The sequence below is a fragment of the Salmo salar genome, chromosome 04 (genome assembly GCF_965601325.2).
Source record: "Salmo salar chromosome 04, fSalSal1, whole genome shotgun sequence".
Classification (NCBI taxonomy): domain Eukaryota; kingdom Metazoa; phylum Chordata; class Actinopteri; order Salmoniformes; family Salmonidae; genus Salmo; species Salmo salar.
In genome coordinates this window covers 34338685-34357247 of record NC_138294.1, presented here as the reverse complement: position 1 = coordinate 34357247, position 18563 = coordinate 34338685, and the positions used below count along the sequence as shown (strand labels likewise).

At 40.9% G+C, this 18563-nt stretch overlaps 1 protein-coding gene across 1 annotated transcript; it reads right to left on the bottom strand.

Annotated features, from left to right (window-relative positions):
- Positions 1-6820: 6820 nt before the first annotated feature.
- On the bottom strand, positions 6821-10702 carry LOC106602737 (uncharacterized). Its single transcript, XM_014195565.3, has 7 exons — positions 10650-10702; positions 10048-10108; positions 9872-9895; positions 9654-9725; positions 7980-8003; positions 7695-7790; positions 6821-7508 (listed from the first exon to the last, which is right to left on the bottom strand). The coding sequence occupies exons 2-7, from the start codon at positions 10099-10101 to the stop codon at positions 7131-7133; spliced, it is 648 nt and encodes a 215-aa protein (XP_014051040.1). The 5' UTR covers positions 10102-10108; positions 10650-10702; the 3' UTR covers positions 6821-7130.
- Between the last annotated feature and the right edge of the window lie 7861 nt (positions 10703-18563).

Below are 18563 nucleotides of genomic sequence, written 5' to 3'. Positions count from 1 at the left end.
AATGTTTCAATTCTTTCGCCATTCCTAGACCTGTGACCAAAAACGAGCTACATATGGACAGTACCAAAATAAATGATCTAATGACTCGGCCTCCTCACAGCAAAATCTGCAGAGCAGGGAATATTGTATCCCCCATATATATAACATTCTATGCCTTTAGTGAGAGGTCTAATGCTTTAATATTTCATCATTTCTGCCCTCCGAATTCATATTCGTTATATAAATAGGCCCTTTTAATTTTGTCTGGCTTGCCATTCCAAATGAAATTGAATATTTTTTGTTCATATAATTTAAAAAGCAGGTCACTAGGTGTAGGCAAAACCATAAGCAAATAGGTCAACTGTGATATGACTAAAGAGTTAATCTGGGTGATTTTTCCACAAATAGACAGGTATTTTCCTTTCCATGGTAGCAAGACCTTTCCATGGTAAAAAGTATCTAGATCATCTATGAGACTGTGGAGGGATTCTAATTGTGGTTTTAAAAGAAAACATGAATCATCAGCGTAATTTGGTGCATTTTTCCCATATTCCATCCAGTTCGCTTTATTTTTATAATATATTACACTGGATCTTTCTTGAATAAGTTCCTCCATTTCTATTTGTTTTTCCTTTAACCTATTCTGTGCATCTGTGGTACAGTTTTTATTGCTATCTAACTGTACTGTTAGTCCTTCAATTTGTTTTGTTAATGTGGACTCTTTTGATCCAAATTGCTTTTGTTTTATAGATGAGTACTGAATTGCATGGCCTCTAAAGGCACACTTAAAAGTGCCGCATACAATAAGGGGATCTGCTGTACCTATGTTATGTAGGAAAAAGTCAGTTATACATTCTTCTGTCCTAGTTATAAACAATTTGTTATCCAGTAGGCTTTGATTAAATTTCCAATATCCTCGCCCACGTGGAAATTCTGTAATTCTGTAAATATATGCCAATTATGTGATGATCCGACCGCATTCAGTCTCCTATCCACACTTTTTAAACTTTTGGTGCCAGAGAGAATTACTTTAGAAAGTAATCAAGACGACTACCTTAATTAAGCCTCCGCCATGTATATCTCACTAGGTCAGGGTATTTAAGCATCCATATATCCACTAATTCCAATATATCCATGATATTCATGATTTCCTTAAGTGCGTGAGGGTGATAGTGTGATTTGCTTTATGGTCCATAGCGGTATTTAAAACCGTATTAAAATCCCCCAACTAGTCTAGTGTTCCTTGTGGAGTTGATAAATTCTTATATATATTTTCAAAGAAGCTTGGATCATCATTATTTGGACCGTATAGGTTAATAAACCATATCTGTTTATTGTCCAATAACATATTTAAAATAATCCATCTACCTTGACGATCTGTTTGGACAATTTGCACATTTGGATCAAAATTACTAATAATTAATGTCATCACCCCTTTTGAATTTCTTTGGCCATGGGAGAAATATATTTCGCCCCCCCCAGTAATGTTTTCCACAAAACTTCATCTAAAATTGTTGAATGAGTTTCCTGTAAACAATAGATATTATATTCCTTCTCTTTTAGCCAGGTAAATACTGATCGTCTTTTCTTATTATTGGCTAAGCCATTACAATTATAACTGGCTATACTTATTTCACCACTTACCATAATGAGACACAAGTTTCAATTCTATTTATCAAAATATATGTTTGTAAACGTACCATTAAAAATTAACATGATGATTGAGTGTCTATATAGCTGTACCATGATATTTGCATTGCTACTAAGTAAACCTACTAAGTGTTCCACCCGCTAAAAGCCCACCTCATCCCTAGTTGGGTTGTCATCCCAAGCCCGGCAGACCACCCCCGACCCCCGGATCCCATAGCACCCGGAGAGACCGGGATCCATCCTTTGAAAAGAGCACACAGTGCCACCTACAGAACAGAAACAGTGCCACCTACAGAACAGAAGCAGATCAACCGCCAAATGCATTTCAATCGCCCTCACCTCGATTTGTATTATATATAGCCATTAATATATATATAGATATTAAAAATCCTGTTTCTTATTTTCCATAATTAGCTATTAATATTTGTGGTTATGTAGGCAATTTATGCAAAGGATTTTTACTTCTCACCAGTCTCGTCATTACCAAAATTGCATTATGGCAAGCAATTATTATATTAGCAAACAATTATTGTGAATCATTCTATATTGTCCCTATCATCTTTTACTCCCTTGCAACAGTTGTGGAATGCACACAGTCATACACACTCATATACACTCAACCCCTTTCCCCCACAACATCCATAGACTCACATTCTCAACAGTTGCACCATCCCAGAGCCCAACTCAAGAAAGGTCTTGATTTATGAATGCAAATACAGTTGCAGCTGTATGGGAAGGCCTGCAAAACTGTGCAAAAAAATGGGCAGAAATGGGAAGAGATTTTATTAACCATTGTCACGTCCTAGAACAACTACATTGTTCTTACATTACACTTGATTCTGTTTACCCTTTGAACCAGGTAATAACAAAGAAAGAAACTCACTGAAAATAACCAGAAATGACAGGGGGTGCCTTGTTAGAATTGTTGCTACCAGATTCTAGCCTGTTTACATCATTAGATCAAGATGGTACAGTATCAATCCTGGTATTACCTGTGGATTTGATGGTAGTGGCATTGTATAGTTACATGTAACAAGGTCACATTTTGGTTTGAATTATTAACATGGTAAATCAGAGGACTTTCAATTATATGCAATTAAATATGCAATTAAAAAACATTAGTTATGCATATTAGTAACATATATGCCAATTATGTGATGATCTGACCACATTCTGTCCCCTATCAACACTTTTTAGACTTTTGGTGCCAGAGCGAATGACATAAGAAAGTAATCAAGATGACTAGCTTAATTAAGCCTCCGCCATGTATATCTCACTAGGTCAGGGTATTTAAGCATCCATATATGCACTAATTACTGGAACAAGAAAATGTGGAACAAGACATTTTGTATTAACATCCAGTAATTACAAATGGGGATTTATCTTCTGCAAGTGGATGTGTAATTACATTTGTTGTTTCAATTGTGTAGTAACTGATACTGCTACAACCATATGTAATTACATAGTAATACCTATGTAAACACTATGTCGTTACTACAGTTATTACTGTGTAGTTACATATTAATAGGGCCAACTTAATGTAAAGCATTGCCAAAGATCTTGTTCCAGGATCCTTAAAGATTTTGTCAGGATATGTATTGATCTTGATAGTATTGTAAATGCATTTCCAACCTTATAAAATATTAGAACGGAGAAACAAAAACTGCACTTTAAATAAAGTTATATATTATTAGATTATTGTTTGTTAGACTTTTTTTATTTAAATGTTTTACCTTAACAGATGAGACTGACTACTGATAAGTTGATTATCAGCAGTCAGTCTTATTTTTCCCACTCACAATCAGGCCAGACCAGGTAGTATGTGATATCTGCTCTGAGCACAAAGCTGTGAAGTCCTGTCTGGTCTGCACCGTCTCCTGCTGTGAGATCCATGGTAGAACTTTCCTGCAGTCAAATGACCAAATCGCCCTCTAGTGGCCTCAAGTGTGGAAAGTTATTGGTATTTTTCATAAAGTCATAATTATTAAACATAATTTCTAAAAACCAGACGAAAATCCGGTGTTTCTATGTCAAACGGTGTTGTTATATTTCAGTCTTCTGTGACGTATATAAAGTGTAATATTGGGATGCAAACTCAAAATTGAATACCTTTCAACTCTATATCTGACATGGTACAGATGTCTTCTTTTTCTTTTGCCCATAACCATGTGAGGTGTATACTTTTGTTTCAAAGTAGATTTGTTTAAGACTACCAAGAAAGACTGTGTGACCCTGATTTAGCCCCCTGCAGTAAAAGGTTAAACACCACTACAAAGTACCCTACAAAGTATGCATAAAAACACGCACTGTTGGAGGTGACCGGAAAACCCAGGGCAGAGATTAGGCCAGGGGCACCACAGAGTTTTAGAGGTGTTCTGCAGAACAGACTAGACTCTTATCTGCAGCCTGTGTCTAGTAACAAAGCACATGAACATGATACTGTCTATGATGAGATAAAACAAGCTGGAAGATAGGTTTGTTTTTTACTATTTTTTAACTGGATGACCAATGCTCCTCACAGACTGAGGGTTTAAAGTGATAGTTCACCCAAATTACAAAATTAGATATTGGTGTTCTTACAGTAGTTTACAGAAAGTGTAAGACAGCAATCCATGCGTTGTTTGCGTTTATCTGGCTATTGTCTGCAAATGCTAAGATATTTGCATTTTTGTCCAAAAACCAATACAAGTCAATATCCCAAATATTAGCATATTTTGTCCAAATCATCTTAAAGTAGCTTTTTTAAGCCAAACAATTGATTTTTGCTCTCTTATCTTGTTACCTTACATTGTATTTTCTGTGAACTATCACTTTAATTAAGATAGGAATACCTTTATGTGCTAATTGACCCATTGTCAAGCCCCACCCCAGAATTTGATGCATTTAATTAACTCGCATTTAATTGACTGGCTGAGTCAATCGCAGTGTCGTTAATCAAGTTAAAGTCCAGGCCAAACTATCTTTTCAAATGCATGCAATCTAGATGTTTTGATTTCTGTAGACCATCGGAAGGAGCAAAATCTAAAGTTTCTAACACCTACATTTTCCAAAACAACATTTGCCAAACAAATCTTGTTTGGGAAAAATATCCTATTATATTTTGTTATATTCCAATATAGTCTCACCATAAAATATATGTAGGCCTATTGTAATTAAACTCAAAATATGATATTACAGTGGCTTGAGAAAGTATTCACCCCCTTGGCATTTTTCCTATTTTGTTGCCTTACAACCTGGAATAAAAATAGATTTTTTGGGGGGTTTGTTTCATTTGATTTACACAACATGCCTACCAGTTTGAAGATGCAAAATATGTTTTATTGTGAAACAAACAAGAAATAAGACCAAAAAAACTGAAAACTTGAGCGTGCATAACTATTCACCCCCCCCCCCCGAGCCACCTTTTGCAGCAATTACAGCTGCAAGTCTCTTGGGGTATGTCTCTATAAGCTTGGCACACCTAGCCAATGGGATTTTTGCCCATTCTTCAAGGCAAAACTGCTCCAGCAGCTTCTAGTTGGATGGGTTATGCTGGTGTACAGCAATCTTTAAGTCATACCACAGATTCTCAATTAGATTGAGGTCTGGGCTTTGACTAGGCCATTCCAAGACATTTAAATGTTTCCCCTTAAATCACGTGAGTGTTGCTTTAGCAGTATGCTTAGGGTCATTCTCCTGCTGGAAGGTGAACCTCCGTCCCAGTCTCAAATCTCTGGAAGACTGAAACCGGTTTCCCTCAAGAATTTCCCTGTATTTAGCACCATCCATCATTCTTTCAATTCTGACCAGTTTCCCAGTCCCTGCTGATGAAAAACATCCCCACAGCATGATGCTGCCACCATCATGCTTCACTTTGGGGATGGGGTTCTCGGGGTGATGAGAGGTGTTGGGTGTGCGGCAGACATAGCGTTTTCCTTGATGGCCAAATAGCTCAATTTTTGTCTCATCTGACCAGAGTACCTTCTTCCATGTGTTTGGGGAGTCTCTCACATGCCTTTTGGGGAACACCAAATGTGTTTGCTTATTTCTGTCTTTAAGCAATGGCTTTTTTCTGGCTACTTTTCTGTAAAGCTCAGCTCTGTAGAGTGTACAGCTTAAAGTGGTCCTATGGGCAGATACTCCAATCTCCGCTGTGGAGCTTTGCAGCTCCTTCAGGGTTGTCTTTGGTCTCTTTGTTGCCTCTCTGATTAATGCCCTCCTTGCCTGGTCCGTGAGTTTTGGTGGGCAGCCCTCTCTTGGCAGGTTTGTTGTTGTGCCATATTCTTTCCTTTTTTTAATAATGGATTTAATGGTGCTCCTTGGGATGTTCAAAGTTTCCGATATTCTTTTATAACCCAACCCTGATCTGTACTTCTCCACAACTTTGTCCCTGACCTGTTTGGAGAGCTCCTTGGTCTTCATGGTGCCGCTTGCTTGGTGGTGCCCCTTGCTTATCGGTGTTGCACGCTCTGGGGCCTTTCAGAACAGATGTATATGTGTGCATGTATGTATATGTATGTGTATATGTATATATACTGAGATCATGTGACAGATCATGTGACACTTAAATAAAGTCCATCTGTGTGCAATCGAACGAATTATGTGACTTCTGAAGGTTATTGGTTGCACCAGATCTTATTTAGGGACTTCATTGCAAATGGGGTGAATACATATGCATGCATCACTTTCAATTCTTAAAAAAAATAAAAATTATTTCACTTCACCAATTTGGACTAATTTGTGTATGTCCATTACATGAAATCCAAATGAAAATCCAATTGAATTCCAGGTTGTAATGCAACAAAATAGGAAAAACGTCAAGGGGGTGAATACTTTTGCATGGCACTGTATGTTCTTTTGAAATACATTATTTTAGTATGATAGTGTTTTTTTAAGACCTGCCTGAATGAAATAATGGATTTCTTTGTGATGGTCTATATTACACTGGATTTATTAGACTGCAACAAAAAAATATGACATTCCAAAGGTGCACATTGGCGGCTACTGATAAGTGCTAAGGCCCGGCGATGCTAGTGTAATTATAACTTCCCGGGAAACTTTTGACCTGGATTGCAACATTATCTAAGGAGAACGTGGCTTGACAGTGGGACAATTGAAATGGGGTACACAGCTTGTCTCTTGTTCCAACGTAATGTGAAGTATCACATCATAAAACAGGAATTCTTCTGCTGATAAAAAAAAGAGCATCAAGTGCAGTATCTCAACAGGCATTTTTATTTAAAGACTGAAAAAAGCACAAAGAGAAAAGACTGAATCATCATATTTTTTGTGACTGCACAATAACAGTACAGGCTCATTCACACATGGAGGTTCACAGAGATCCCACGTATTTGCCAAATTCCATTTCAGTCCCTATTCAAGTAGCCATACCATAGACCTCGCTGCTCCTACCCTGCCCTTTCCCCATCACTGTTGTTTCTCCTTTTGTGTTACAATGACTACGGGAGGGAATGTCTCCCTGGCTCGACACAGGAGCAGGCTGGCAACCGTTACTGTGGCGCCTACATAACAGGGAGGGTGGGGTCTGAAGGCCCAGACACCACGGTGGTGTCGATTGGCGCTATGAGAGCGGGATTGACAACAATGATGTCAGTGGCAACAGTGTCAATGGTGGCAGGGATGTCGACGGCAGCGGGTATAACAACATCGATAGGCACATCCACGGCTGGGTCGACAGGGGCTGCAGCTGCTGGGTCTACTGGGGTGGCGGTATCCACAACTGCTGGTTCCTCAGCTGCGTGGTCCACTGCTGGCTCAGCCTCGGCTTCAGCGGCAGCCTCGTCCTCTCCAACCTCGTCAGAGTTCAGAGGGAGGACGGGGGCAGCAGGTGCAGCCTGGCCAGGATAGGGATAGTATCTGACATAGCCGCCATAGTGGGGCTGAAAGAGGGATAGTGAGCATGAGAAGGGGTTGAACACACACTCACATCACAATGAACACATTTGTAAGCGTTATATTACAGTAATTCTTATCTCTTCTCTTAGAGAGATGGAGAGGAAACCCACTGATGCTTTTTAACGATTTAGCAGATTATTTCAAACTGATTTAAAGGACCATGAGCTCACCACTGGGGCCTCTTCATCTGAGTTCATTGGTGGTGGTGGGTAGAAGAATTTGGGGTCTTGAGCTGGGGCAGCAGGGGCTGCAGCAGGGGCATTCAACTGTTCACACCACAAATGGTTCAGGCCAAAATAGTTTTCAGACAACATTATGGCATCACTATTAGCTCTAAAACAGGGTATTGTGTCTTGAGTCTCGCAAGGAGTGATAGAAGTGTTAGAAAAGCTAGGGATGTTTATGAGAAGAATCTTTCTACAGTTTTTTAAAGAGTTTCGAAAAGTAGCATTTACCATTGGGGGCTGAGCTGGTGCAGCCTTCGGAGGAAAGAAAATAATTCAATTGATTAGATGATCACTGATAGGGTTGATATACAGAGCTAATTATTTCATTATGTTTCTTTATTTATGGGATTGTTGAGTGGGGGTGTTTGAGGAGTTGATAAATGGAAATGGCCTAAATATGAAGGAGAGCAAAACACTACAGCATTGGAGAGATGGATAATGTAGATACTGCATATGTACACTGAGTGTGCCAAACATTAGTAACACCTTCCTAATATTGAGTTGCACCCACTTTTGCCCTCAAAACAATCTCAATTAGTCGGGGCATGGACTCTACAAGTTGTCAAAAGTGTTCCACAGGGATGCTGGCCCATGTTGACTCAAAGGCTTCCCACAGTTATGTCAAGTTGGCTGGATGTCCTTTGGGTGGTGGACCATTCTTGATACACAGGAAACTGTTGAGCATGAAAAACCCAGTAGGGTTGCAATTCTTGACACACTCAAACCAGTGTGCCTGGCACACACTACCATACCCCATTCAAAGGCACTTAAATATTTTGTCCTGGCCATTCACCCTCTGAATGGCACACATGCACAATCCATGTGTTAATTATCTCAAGGCTTAAAAATACTTCTTTAACTGTTTCCTCCCTTTCATCTACACTGATTGAAGTGGATTTCACAAGTGACATCAATAAGGGATCATAGCTTTCACCTGGATTCACATGGTCAATCTATGTCATGGAAAGAACATGTTTTGTACACTCAGTGTATATGTTATCAATCGATAGTATATCATTCTCGATGGCTTTTTAGTATTTGGAAAGCCTAGTGGTGAAACTCAAAGTTAAACCTTTTGATAAAAAAACACTGTTTCAGTCAAATGTATAGCCTATCCTCAGTGGAATAATGTTATATGTCCTTCTTTCACAATGTGACGTATGTCTAACATGTTGTACATACGTCTAAAACTAAATAGCTGACATCAATATGATTTAAATTGAACATTTAATATGCTTTCGATTTAAATGCATCCATGATGTATGCAGAGATTAAGTTACTATATATAGGGGTGGCAGGTAGCCTAGTGGTTAGAGCATTGGGCCAGTAACCAAAAGGTTGCTGGATCGAATCCCGCAGCTAACAAGGTAAAAATGTGTCCTTCTTCCCCTGATCAATGCAGTTAACCCACTGTTCCCCAGTAGGCTGTCATTGTAAATACAAATTTGATCTTAACGGACTTGCCTAGTTAAATAAAGGTTACACATCTAATTTTTTTTCGTCCATATGAAACTTGTCCAGTTATTTGCCTTTGCCTTTTTTTAAATTCCAACCCCTCCAATGTACATACATATTCAAACAGATTAGGTTGGAGAGGTTATAGCACAGGGCAGCTGCGGTGCAGTGCCCAATTAGCAGTTTAAGCGGTTAAGTTCCTTGCTAAATGGCATGTGAGATAATGATGCCAGCATCATTGCCGTCTCAATGCCGCCAGATCCCTCCCCCTCTCATCAGCAATAGGATTCGAACTGGTAACCCTCCGGTTGCTGGTTTGTCGCTCTAAACTCGAGGCTACTGTCACCTTCTTTTTATTCCATTGAAAGTTGTTATGTTGTTATATGTCTAACATATGTCTAACATGTTGTGCAAGTTCAATCCGAAACAAAATGGCTGCCCTCTAACCAGTTGTCCGAGGGAACCATACATTCTGTAGAGCTCCATCCATCTCAGGGCCTCGTTGGCATGTGCTGCAACCTGCTGGGAAATACCAGATGTGGAACCAAACATCTAATTAAGCTAGTAGTTAAGATAATTGAAACCCCTTTCCCATGTCCATGACATGACGTGACATGATGATTGCATGATGTTGTTAAGAGATGTCGAAACTGAAATCCACCTACCTCATCGCTTCCACTATCAGGAGTCTGCAAGGCACAACACAGCATTTTGATAATCATCATCCAGTCAACACACAGACTTATGTCAACATCAAGAGAACACCAGCGTACAATTGAAGCTCAAGCATAAAACGATTCAATTAGAATGTAAACAACATGGTCTGGGTTTGGAGACTTACTGGAGCAGCCAGGGAGAAGCCCAGCAGGCACATCAATAGCACCACAGATATCATCTTGATCCTTAAACAGAGAAAGAGGATATACGGTCAGGTTCGAAATTATTGGCACCCTTGATAAAAAATGAGCAAAAAAGACTGTATAAAATAAATACAAATATCGTATGCTCCAAAAAACTAGGAAATAATATTATTTCATACTAATACAATTTCTCAGAGTTAACAACTAATATTGTTTTCTCTCAAAAAGTAGCCCTGTAATTAAGTGATAAGGGGAAATCAAGGATCTGGAAAGATTCTGTATGGAGAAATTGTATAAGATCCCTACCAATGTGTTCTCCAATCTCAAAAAACATTTTAGAAAAAGGCGCCATTATCCTCACAAGGTGAGGTATTGAAACAAGGGTGCATTTTATTTTGAGAAAAATATTACTTGCTGAACAACATTTATTTTCAGCAGCAGTTTCTTGAATATATGCTTAAAACTATTTAATAATGTAACGTAAGTAGTCTATGATATAATAATACAGCAAAACAAAAGCTTTCTCCCAACTGTAAACTGTATACTTTTCTGTATACTGTGAAATGAAAATCTAGAATCTCACCTTTGTCTTGGTATCAGGAGAAAGTGAAGCAGTGGTCTTGATGTGGGAAAGATTGAACTACATAATTTCTCACTCAAAGTCAATTTATACTCTGGAACCACCTGCGACAACCAATCAGGTCTTTGCACCCCGACAAATGTGCATGCCACTGTTGTTTGATGAAATCTTCTTTCTCTTCAAAACTCAAGTAAGACGTGGAGTCTTAATGCCCCTATTATCTTTAATTACACACCGTGCAATTATGCTTACCACACCACACATCCCCCCTCCCAAGTAAACCCCAAACTTGAAAAGATTCTCAAACTAAAGAAGAGGGCATCAATCGAGTGTATCTCTCATGGTTACTTTAATAAAATATCTCTTTTGGGACTTAAAAGTTTTCACAGTCTGTGCAATTATCTCCATAAAGGCATAAGGGGTAGTGCCAAGTCAATCAAACTCAGAACAAAGGCCTTGATAGATATTGGAGCTCAAAAGCGTACATTCCTTTAACATTTTTAATTAACAGTCTGTCAACACACTGACTAGAACACACTGATGGTGCAGAGAGATATTAAACATCAATCCTTCTCTTTTGTCATTGTTGTGAACACAGTGATATTTTTAACAGGTTTTTATCTTGTCAACGTCTGTTTTTTTCCCTCTTCATTGGTTAGGGCACATCTGATTCATATCACAGATGCACAAGGGTATTTTCAATGTTGGGTGTAAAGGTTAGGTTAGCCATGATGGTGGTGTGGACCAAATCAGATAAGAGGAGTTACATCAATGTGTAAAAGTCAGGTGCAGTATTCTAAACATTCCACAATCCATAACATACACACATGCCACTTAAGAATATGCTGAGCTGTGAGAGTTTATGGAGATACGATAAGAATCTTGGCAACTTGTTGCTTTCTGCTTTGTCTAGTGAGCAGAAAAATACTATTGTGCTGAAGGAAGAGGGAGGTTGTGAAAGTGGGTGCCTTTTAGTCAAATTAAGAGGACTGCCACAGCATGTCTATGACTTTGTACCTTACTAAACATAACAGGTCTCTTCCACTTCATTATATTTTCACACCTGGTCACAATACTCTATTTGTAGTAGGTTTTATAGGTTTCTCGCAGTCATAGACTGAATTGTACACCAATTTACAATCATAGCATTAATCATAAATCATTATCAAATAGTTAAATTCTAAAATAGCAAAACACTTATAATATAATACAGCGTTATAATACGCAATATATATAACAAATACTAAAAAGACAAGGTTTGGGGTGGCAGCTTTAGAAAAAACATCTTTGGAGTTCTTAGGTAGACATTTCTAAGGCCCCTGGGCTATAGAGTATGGGGTGTGCATTGATCAGTTTTGTGAAGTATGTAACGGGAGAGTTCAGATATCAATCAATCATTCAACTGTATTTATAAAGCCCTTTACATCAGCCGATGTCACAAAGTGCTATACAGAAACCCAGCCTAAAACCCTAAACAGCAAGCAATGCAGATATAGAAGCATGGTGGCTAGGAAAAACTCCCTAGACATGCAGGAACCTAGGAAGAAACCTAGACAGGCACCAGGCTCTGAGGGGTGGCCAGTCCTTTTCTGCCTGTGCAGGGTTGAGATTATAACAGTACATGGCCAAGACGTTCAAACGTTCATAGATGACCAGCAGGGTCAAATAATAATAATAATCACAGTAGTTGTAGAGGGTGCAACAGGTTAGCACCTCATGAGTAAATGTCAGTTGGCTTTTCATAGTCGAGCATTCAGAGTTAGAGACAGCAGGTGTGGTAGAGAGAGAGAGTCGAAAACAGCAGGTCCGGGACAAGATTGCACGTCCGAACAGGTCAGGGTTCCACAGCCGCAGGCAGAACAGTTGAAACTGGAGCAGCAGCACGACCAGGTGGACTGGGGACAGCAAGAAGTCATCAGGCCAGGTAGTCCTGAGGCATGGTCCTCCAGGAGAGGGAGAGGGAGGGAGAGAGAATTAGAGGGAGCATAATTAAGTTCACACAGGTGAAATACTCCAGATATAACAGACTGACTAGCCCCTGACACATAAACTACTGCAGCATAAATACTGGAGGCTGAGACAAGAGGGGTCGGGAGACACTGTGGCCCCGTCCAACAATACCCCCGGACATGGCCAACCAGGCAGGATATAACCCCACCCACTTTGCCAAAGCACAGCCCCCACACCACTAGAGGGATATCTTCAACTACCAACTTACTACCCTGAGACAAGGCCGAGTATAGCCCACGAAGATCTCCCCCACGGCATGAACCCGAGAGGGCGCCAAACCCGGACAGGAAGATCACGTCAGTGACTGAACCCACTCAAGTGACGCACCCCTCCTAGGGACGGGATGAAGGAGTACCAGTAAGCCAGTGACTCAGCCCCCGTAATAGGGTTAGAGGCAGAGAATCCCGGTGGAGAGAGGGGAACCGGCCAGGCAGAGAGAACAAGGGTGCTTCGTCGCTCCAGTCCCTTTCCATTCACCTTCACACCCCTGGGCCAGACTACACTCAATCATAGGACCTACTGAAGAGACGATTCTTCAATAAAGACTTGCGTCTCTCACATGAATAGGCAGACCATTCCATAAAAATTATAGGCAGACCATTCCATAAAAATTGAACTCTATAGGAGAAAGCCCTTCTTCCAGCTGTTTGCTTGAAATTCTAGAGACAATAAGGAGGCCTGCATCTTGTGACCGTAATTGTGTAGGTATGTACAGCAGGACCAAATCGGAGAGATAGGTAGGAGCAAGCCCATGTAATGCTTTGTAGGTTAGCAGAAAAACCTTGAAATCAGCCCTTGCCTTAACGGAAGCCAGTGTAGAGAGGCTGGCACTGGAGTAATATGATCAAATGTTTTGGTTCTAGTCAAGATTCTAGCAGCCGTGTTTAGCGCTAACTGAAGTTTATTTCGTGCTTTATCCGGGTAGCCTGAAAGTAGAGCATTGCAGTAGTCTAATCTAGAAGTGACAAAAGCATGGATTAACTTTTTGTTTTGGACAGAAAACTGTTTCAGATTTTTGCAATAGTGGCCTTTGCATGTCATTGGAGTGTTCAGTTTGTGGCTGTTGTGGGTTGCCATCCCAGTAATCTGCTGTCTGGTTGGAGGGAGTCAGTTTCCAAACTGGGAGTTCTGCAGGGATTTAGGACATTTCAGGCTGATCTGCTCCCGTCTGCTCTCCAATGTCATGATTCCGAGGGTTTTGACAGCGTCCCGGTAGCTGGTTTACAACCCGCCCAGAATTATTCTGCAAGCTCTCTTTTGGAGACACTCCAGCTGACCAGTCAGGGTTTGAGTGAGGCCAGGGTGCCAGGCAGGTACAGCATACTCCAGAACTTGTCTTACGTAGCTGATGTAGATGAACAGTGGTTACAGAGAAGCGCTTAATGCGTTTGAGGAGGAACAGCTTCCTGCTGGTCCTTGTAGTCATGGTGTCAACCTGGCTGCTCCAGCGCAGTGAGACCCAGCATTCTGACCTTTGTTGTCTCTGACAGGGGGACACCGTTGATGAAGAAGGATGGTGCAGGGAGTGGGGTTTTAGAGGTGACATGCATTACTACACATTTCTTCTCATTGAGGAGCATGTCATTGGTAGCGGTCCAGGTACTGTGCTCGTCCAGTGCTTTTGCGTTGATGCTGGTTGCTTCAGTTTTCTCGTTTCAAGAAGATTCATGTCATCAAGATATTTCCACCCAGGTTTGGCAGCTTCATGTGCAGCATCATTGATGAGGGCAAGGAAAAGGATTGGGCCAAGGATGGCCCATGTGCTACCCAACATGTGAGGGACTCTCATTCAGATAGGGCTGCACGATTGCGCACTCGTTGTCTCCTATCAGATAAAGTCACAAATCCATGGGGCTATTTCAGGCCTCACCCCCATTGACAGGATCTTTTTGATGACCATAGTGTGGTTAACCCTGTCAAATCAAATCAAAGTTTATATGTCACGTGAAATGCTTACTTACAGGCTCTAACCAATAGTGCAAAAAACGTATTAGGTGAACAATAGGTAGGTAAAGAAATAAAACAACAGTAAAAAAGACAGGCTATATACAGTAGCGAGGCTATAAAAGTAGCGAGGCTACATACACTGGTTAGTCAAGCTGATTAAGGTAGTATGTAAATGTAGATATGTTTAAAGTGACTATGCATATATGATGAACAGAGGGTAGCAGTAGCGTAAAAGAGGGGGTTGGCGGGTGGTGGGTGGGACACAATGCAGATAGCCCGGTTAGCCAATGTGTGGGAGCACTGGTTGGTTGGCCCAATTGAGGTAGTATGTACATGAATGTATTGTTAAAGTGACTATGCATATATAATAAACAGAGAGTAGCAGCAGCGTAAAAAAGATGGGTTGGGGGGCACACAATGCAAATAGTCTGGGTAGCCATTTGATTAAATGCTTTGCTGTCAAATGCTTTGCTGAAATCTGAGGTTACCAATGAGCAGACTGAGCTTGGTTTTGGAGAGACTGTCAACAAGGGCATAGGTGGTGGACTTAGGGCTAGGGTCCTTTTTTCTCAATTTCTGCCTGACTGACATGCCCAAAGTATACTGCCTGTTGCTCAGGCACTGAATCCAGGATATGCATATAATTGGTACCATTGGAACAAAAACACTTTGACGTTTGTAGAAATGTTAAAATAATGTTGGAGACTATAACACAATAGATATGGTAGAAGGAAATCCAAAGAAAAACCAACCAGAATTGATTTTCTTTTGAGAGCACATGCTCTTACAATGGAAAGTGTAGGGAAATAATGAAATCTAGCTCCCAGTATGCAATTCCTATGCCTTCCACAGGGTGTCTGCACTCTATGTTCAAGGTTTCAGGCTTGTTTCTTCCAAAACGAATGAGAAAGAACAGTTTTAGTACAAGGACACAGTCTTGGAAATTCGTGTTTGGGCGCGCAATGAAGACAAGATGCACCTGCTAATATCGGTTTCCTTTTGAACATACTTCTTTCCGTATTAAATATTATAGTTTGATTACATTTTAGGGTATCTGAGGAGTCAATCAAAACATATTTTGACTTCTTTTAACAAAGTTTAGAGGTACATTTTGGATTCCTTTTTGGATTATTTTTTTTACTCAAATCGATGGCGCCAACTAAACATACTTTTTGGGATATAAAGAAGGATTTTATCTAACAAAACGACACTACATGTTATATCTGGGACCCTTTGGATGACAAATCAGAGGAAGATTTTTTTTTTAAGTAAGTGAATATTTAATCACTATTTGTGAATTTATGAAACCTGTGCCGGTGGAAAAATATATTGATGTGAGGTGCCGTCCTCAAACAATCGCATGGCATGCTTTCGCAGTAATGGCCACTGTAAATCGGACAGTGATATAAGACACTTGTATCTACCTAAACATTTAATATTCATAATTGTTATGATTATTTGTTTGAATTGTGCACCCTCCAGCTTCACCGGAAGTTGTCCCGCTAGCGGGACGCATAGCCCTAAGATTAAGACTTCCAAACTGTCTGAGGTCAAAAGAGATGTCGTTGAGTATCCATTGGAGAGCAAAGCCTTCATCAATCTTTGCAAACTGGGACGTCAGAGAGATTTTTCTTAGTTGTTTTACATGGGCAGGTTGGGATGGGGGTGACTACTTCTTTCCACTACTTCTTTCCACTGCTTAAGAACTAGGCCCTCCTTGAAGAGGAGTTGAGAATGTGACATAGGGGAGTACTGATTTCACAGGCAAAATGTTAAAACAGTTTCTGGGGTATTAGGTCTGGGCTGGGTGCTTTGCAGACCTTGATTGCTTGGAGACTTTTGGAGACATCCCAGACTGGGAGGGTGGGAAGCTGGTGGGGGGAAGGGAGTAAAGCTTTCATATACTATAGGCAAATGTAGCTTAGTTTAACAGTGTTGTAGATGACAGCTACACCCTTAGAAAAAAAGGTGCCGTCTAGAACCTAAAAGGGTTCTTCGGCTGTCACCATAGGAGAACCTATGCGCACCAGGTAGAACCCTTTTTCTTCCATCTAGAACCCTTTCCACATTATGTTCTACATTGAAACCAAAAGGGTTATACCTGGAACAATAGAGGGTTCTACATGGAACCAAAAAGTGTGCTCCTACTGTATGGGAAAAGCCAAACAACCCTTTTGGAACCCTTTTTTTCAAGTTTAAGAAAGTGTTTTCCAACACTCTAAATTCTTACAATGCATGAAATGTGGTATAATATAAACACTTTGCAGAAAATACAGCCATAAGATTTGATTTATTTTACCTTTATTTAACTAGCCAAGTCAGTTAAGAACAAATTCTTATTTTCAATGACGGCCTAGGAACAGTGGGTTAACTGCCTTGTTCAGGAGCAGAACGACAGATTTGTACCTTGTCAGCTCAGGGATTCGAACTTGCATACCTATCAAAACCATACCTGTGCCTGAGGTACATTCAGAGCCAGAGATTTTGACTGTTTACTGTTGACTTCCCTTTCGACGGAACAACTCAGTTACCATGAAGATTTCTGTTGCTGTCCTTTTTGCATGTGTCGTCGGCACAGCTCTCTGTGCGCCTGTAAGTACAATACCTTATTTATATGTTTTTATGTACAAATTGTGACTCAGGCTGATGTTTATGTTCATGTTCATGTGAATTGAATTGTGTTGTAATGTTGAAAGTGTTATTCCACTTCCGTCATAGGCAGTGTAGTTAATTGAGTATGAGGCACCTCAGGCACAGGTAAGAACTTCTGAAAGAACCAACTCACCATTAATTTGACTCAAAAAGCCACACAGAGTAGCAAGAGAGACACATGTTTGATGTTCATTGTTCAATGCATGTTTAATGTTTGTTCATGAGGAGGAACACTTGAGGAGCTTACGCAACCCATTCATTATGATGATGCAATCTCTATTGCACTCCACACTGCCCTTTCACACCTGGACAAAAGAAACACCTATGCGAGAATGCTATTCATTGACTACAGCTCAGCGTTCAACACCATAGTGCCCTCAAAGTTCATCAATAAGCTAAGGACCCTGGAACTAAACACTTCCCTCTGCAACTGGATCATAGACTTCCTGACGGGACGCCCCCAGGTGGTAAGGATAGGAAACAACACATCTGCCACGCTGATCCTCAACACAGGGGCCCCTCAGATGTGCGTGCTCAGTCCCCTCCTGTACTCCCTGTTCACTCATGACTGCACGGCCAGGCACGACTACAACACCATCATTACGTTTGCCGATGACATAACAGTGGTAGGCCTGTTCACCGACAACAACGAAACATCCTATAGGAAGAAGGTCAGAGATCTGGCCGTGTGGTGCCATGACAACAACCTCTCCCTCAACGTGATCAAGACAAAGAGATGATTGTAGACTACAGGAAAAGGAGGACCAAGCATGCCCCCATTCTCATCGACGGGGCTGTAGTGGAGCAGGTTGACAGCTTCAAGTTCCTTGGTGTCTACATCACCAACAAACTAGCATGTTCCAAGCACACCAAGACAGTTGTGAAAAGGGCACGACTCAACCTATTCCCCCTCAGGAGACTGAAAAGATTTGGCATGGGTCCTCATGGGTCCCCATCGAGAGAATCCTGACTGGTTGCATCACTGCCTGGTATGGCAACTGCTCGGCCTCCGGCCACAAGGCACTACAGAGGGTAGTGTGTACGGCCCAGTACATCACTGGGGCCAAGCTTCCTGCCATCCAGGACCTCTATACCAGGCGGTATCAGAGGAAGGCCCTAAAAATTGTCAAAGACTCCAGCCACCCTAGTCATAGACTGTTCTCTCTACTGCCGCACAGCAAGTGGTACCGGAGCGCCAAGTCTAGATCCGAGAGGCTTCAAAACAGCTTCTACCCTCAAGCCATAAGACTCCTGCACATCTAATCAAATGGCTACCCAGTTAATTTGCATTGCCCCCCACCCACCTCT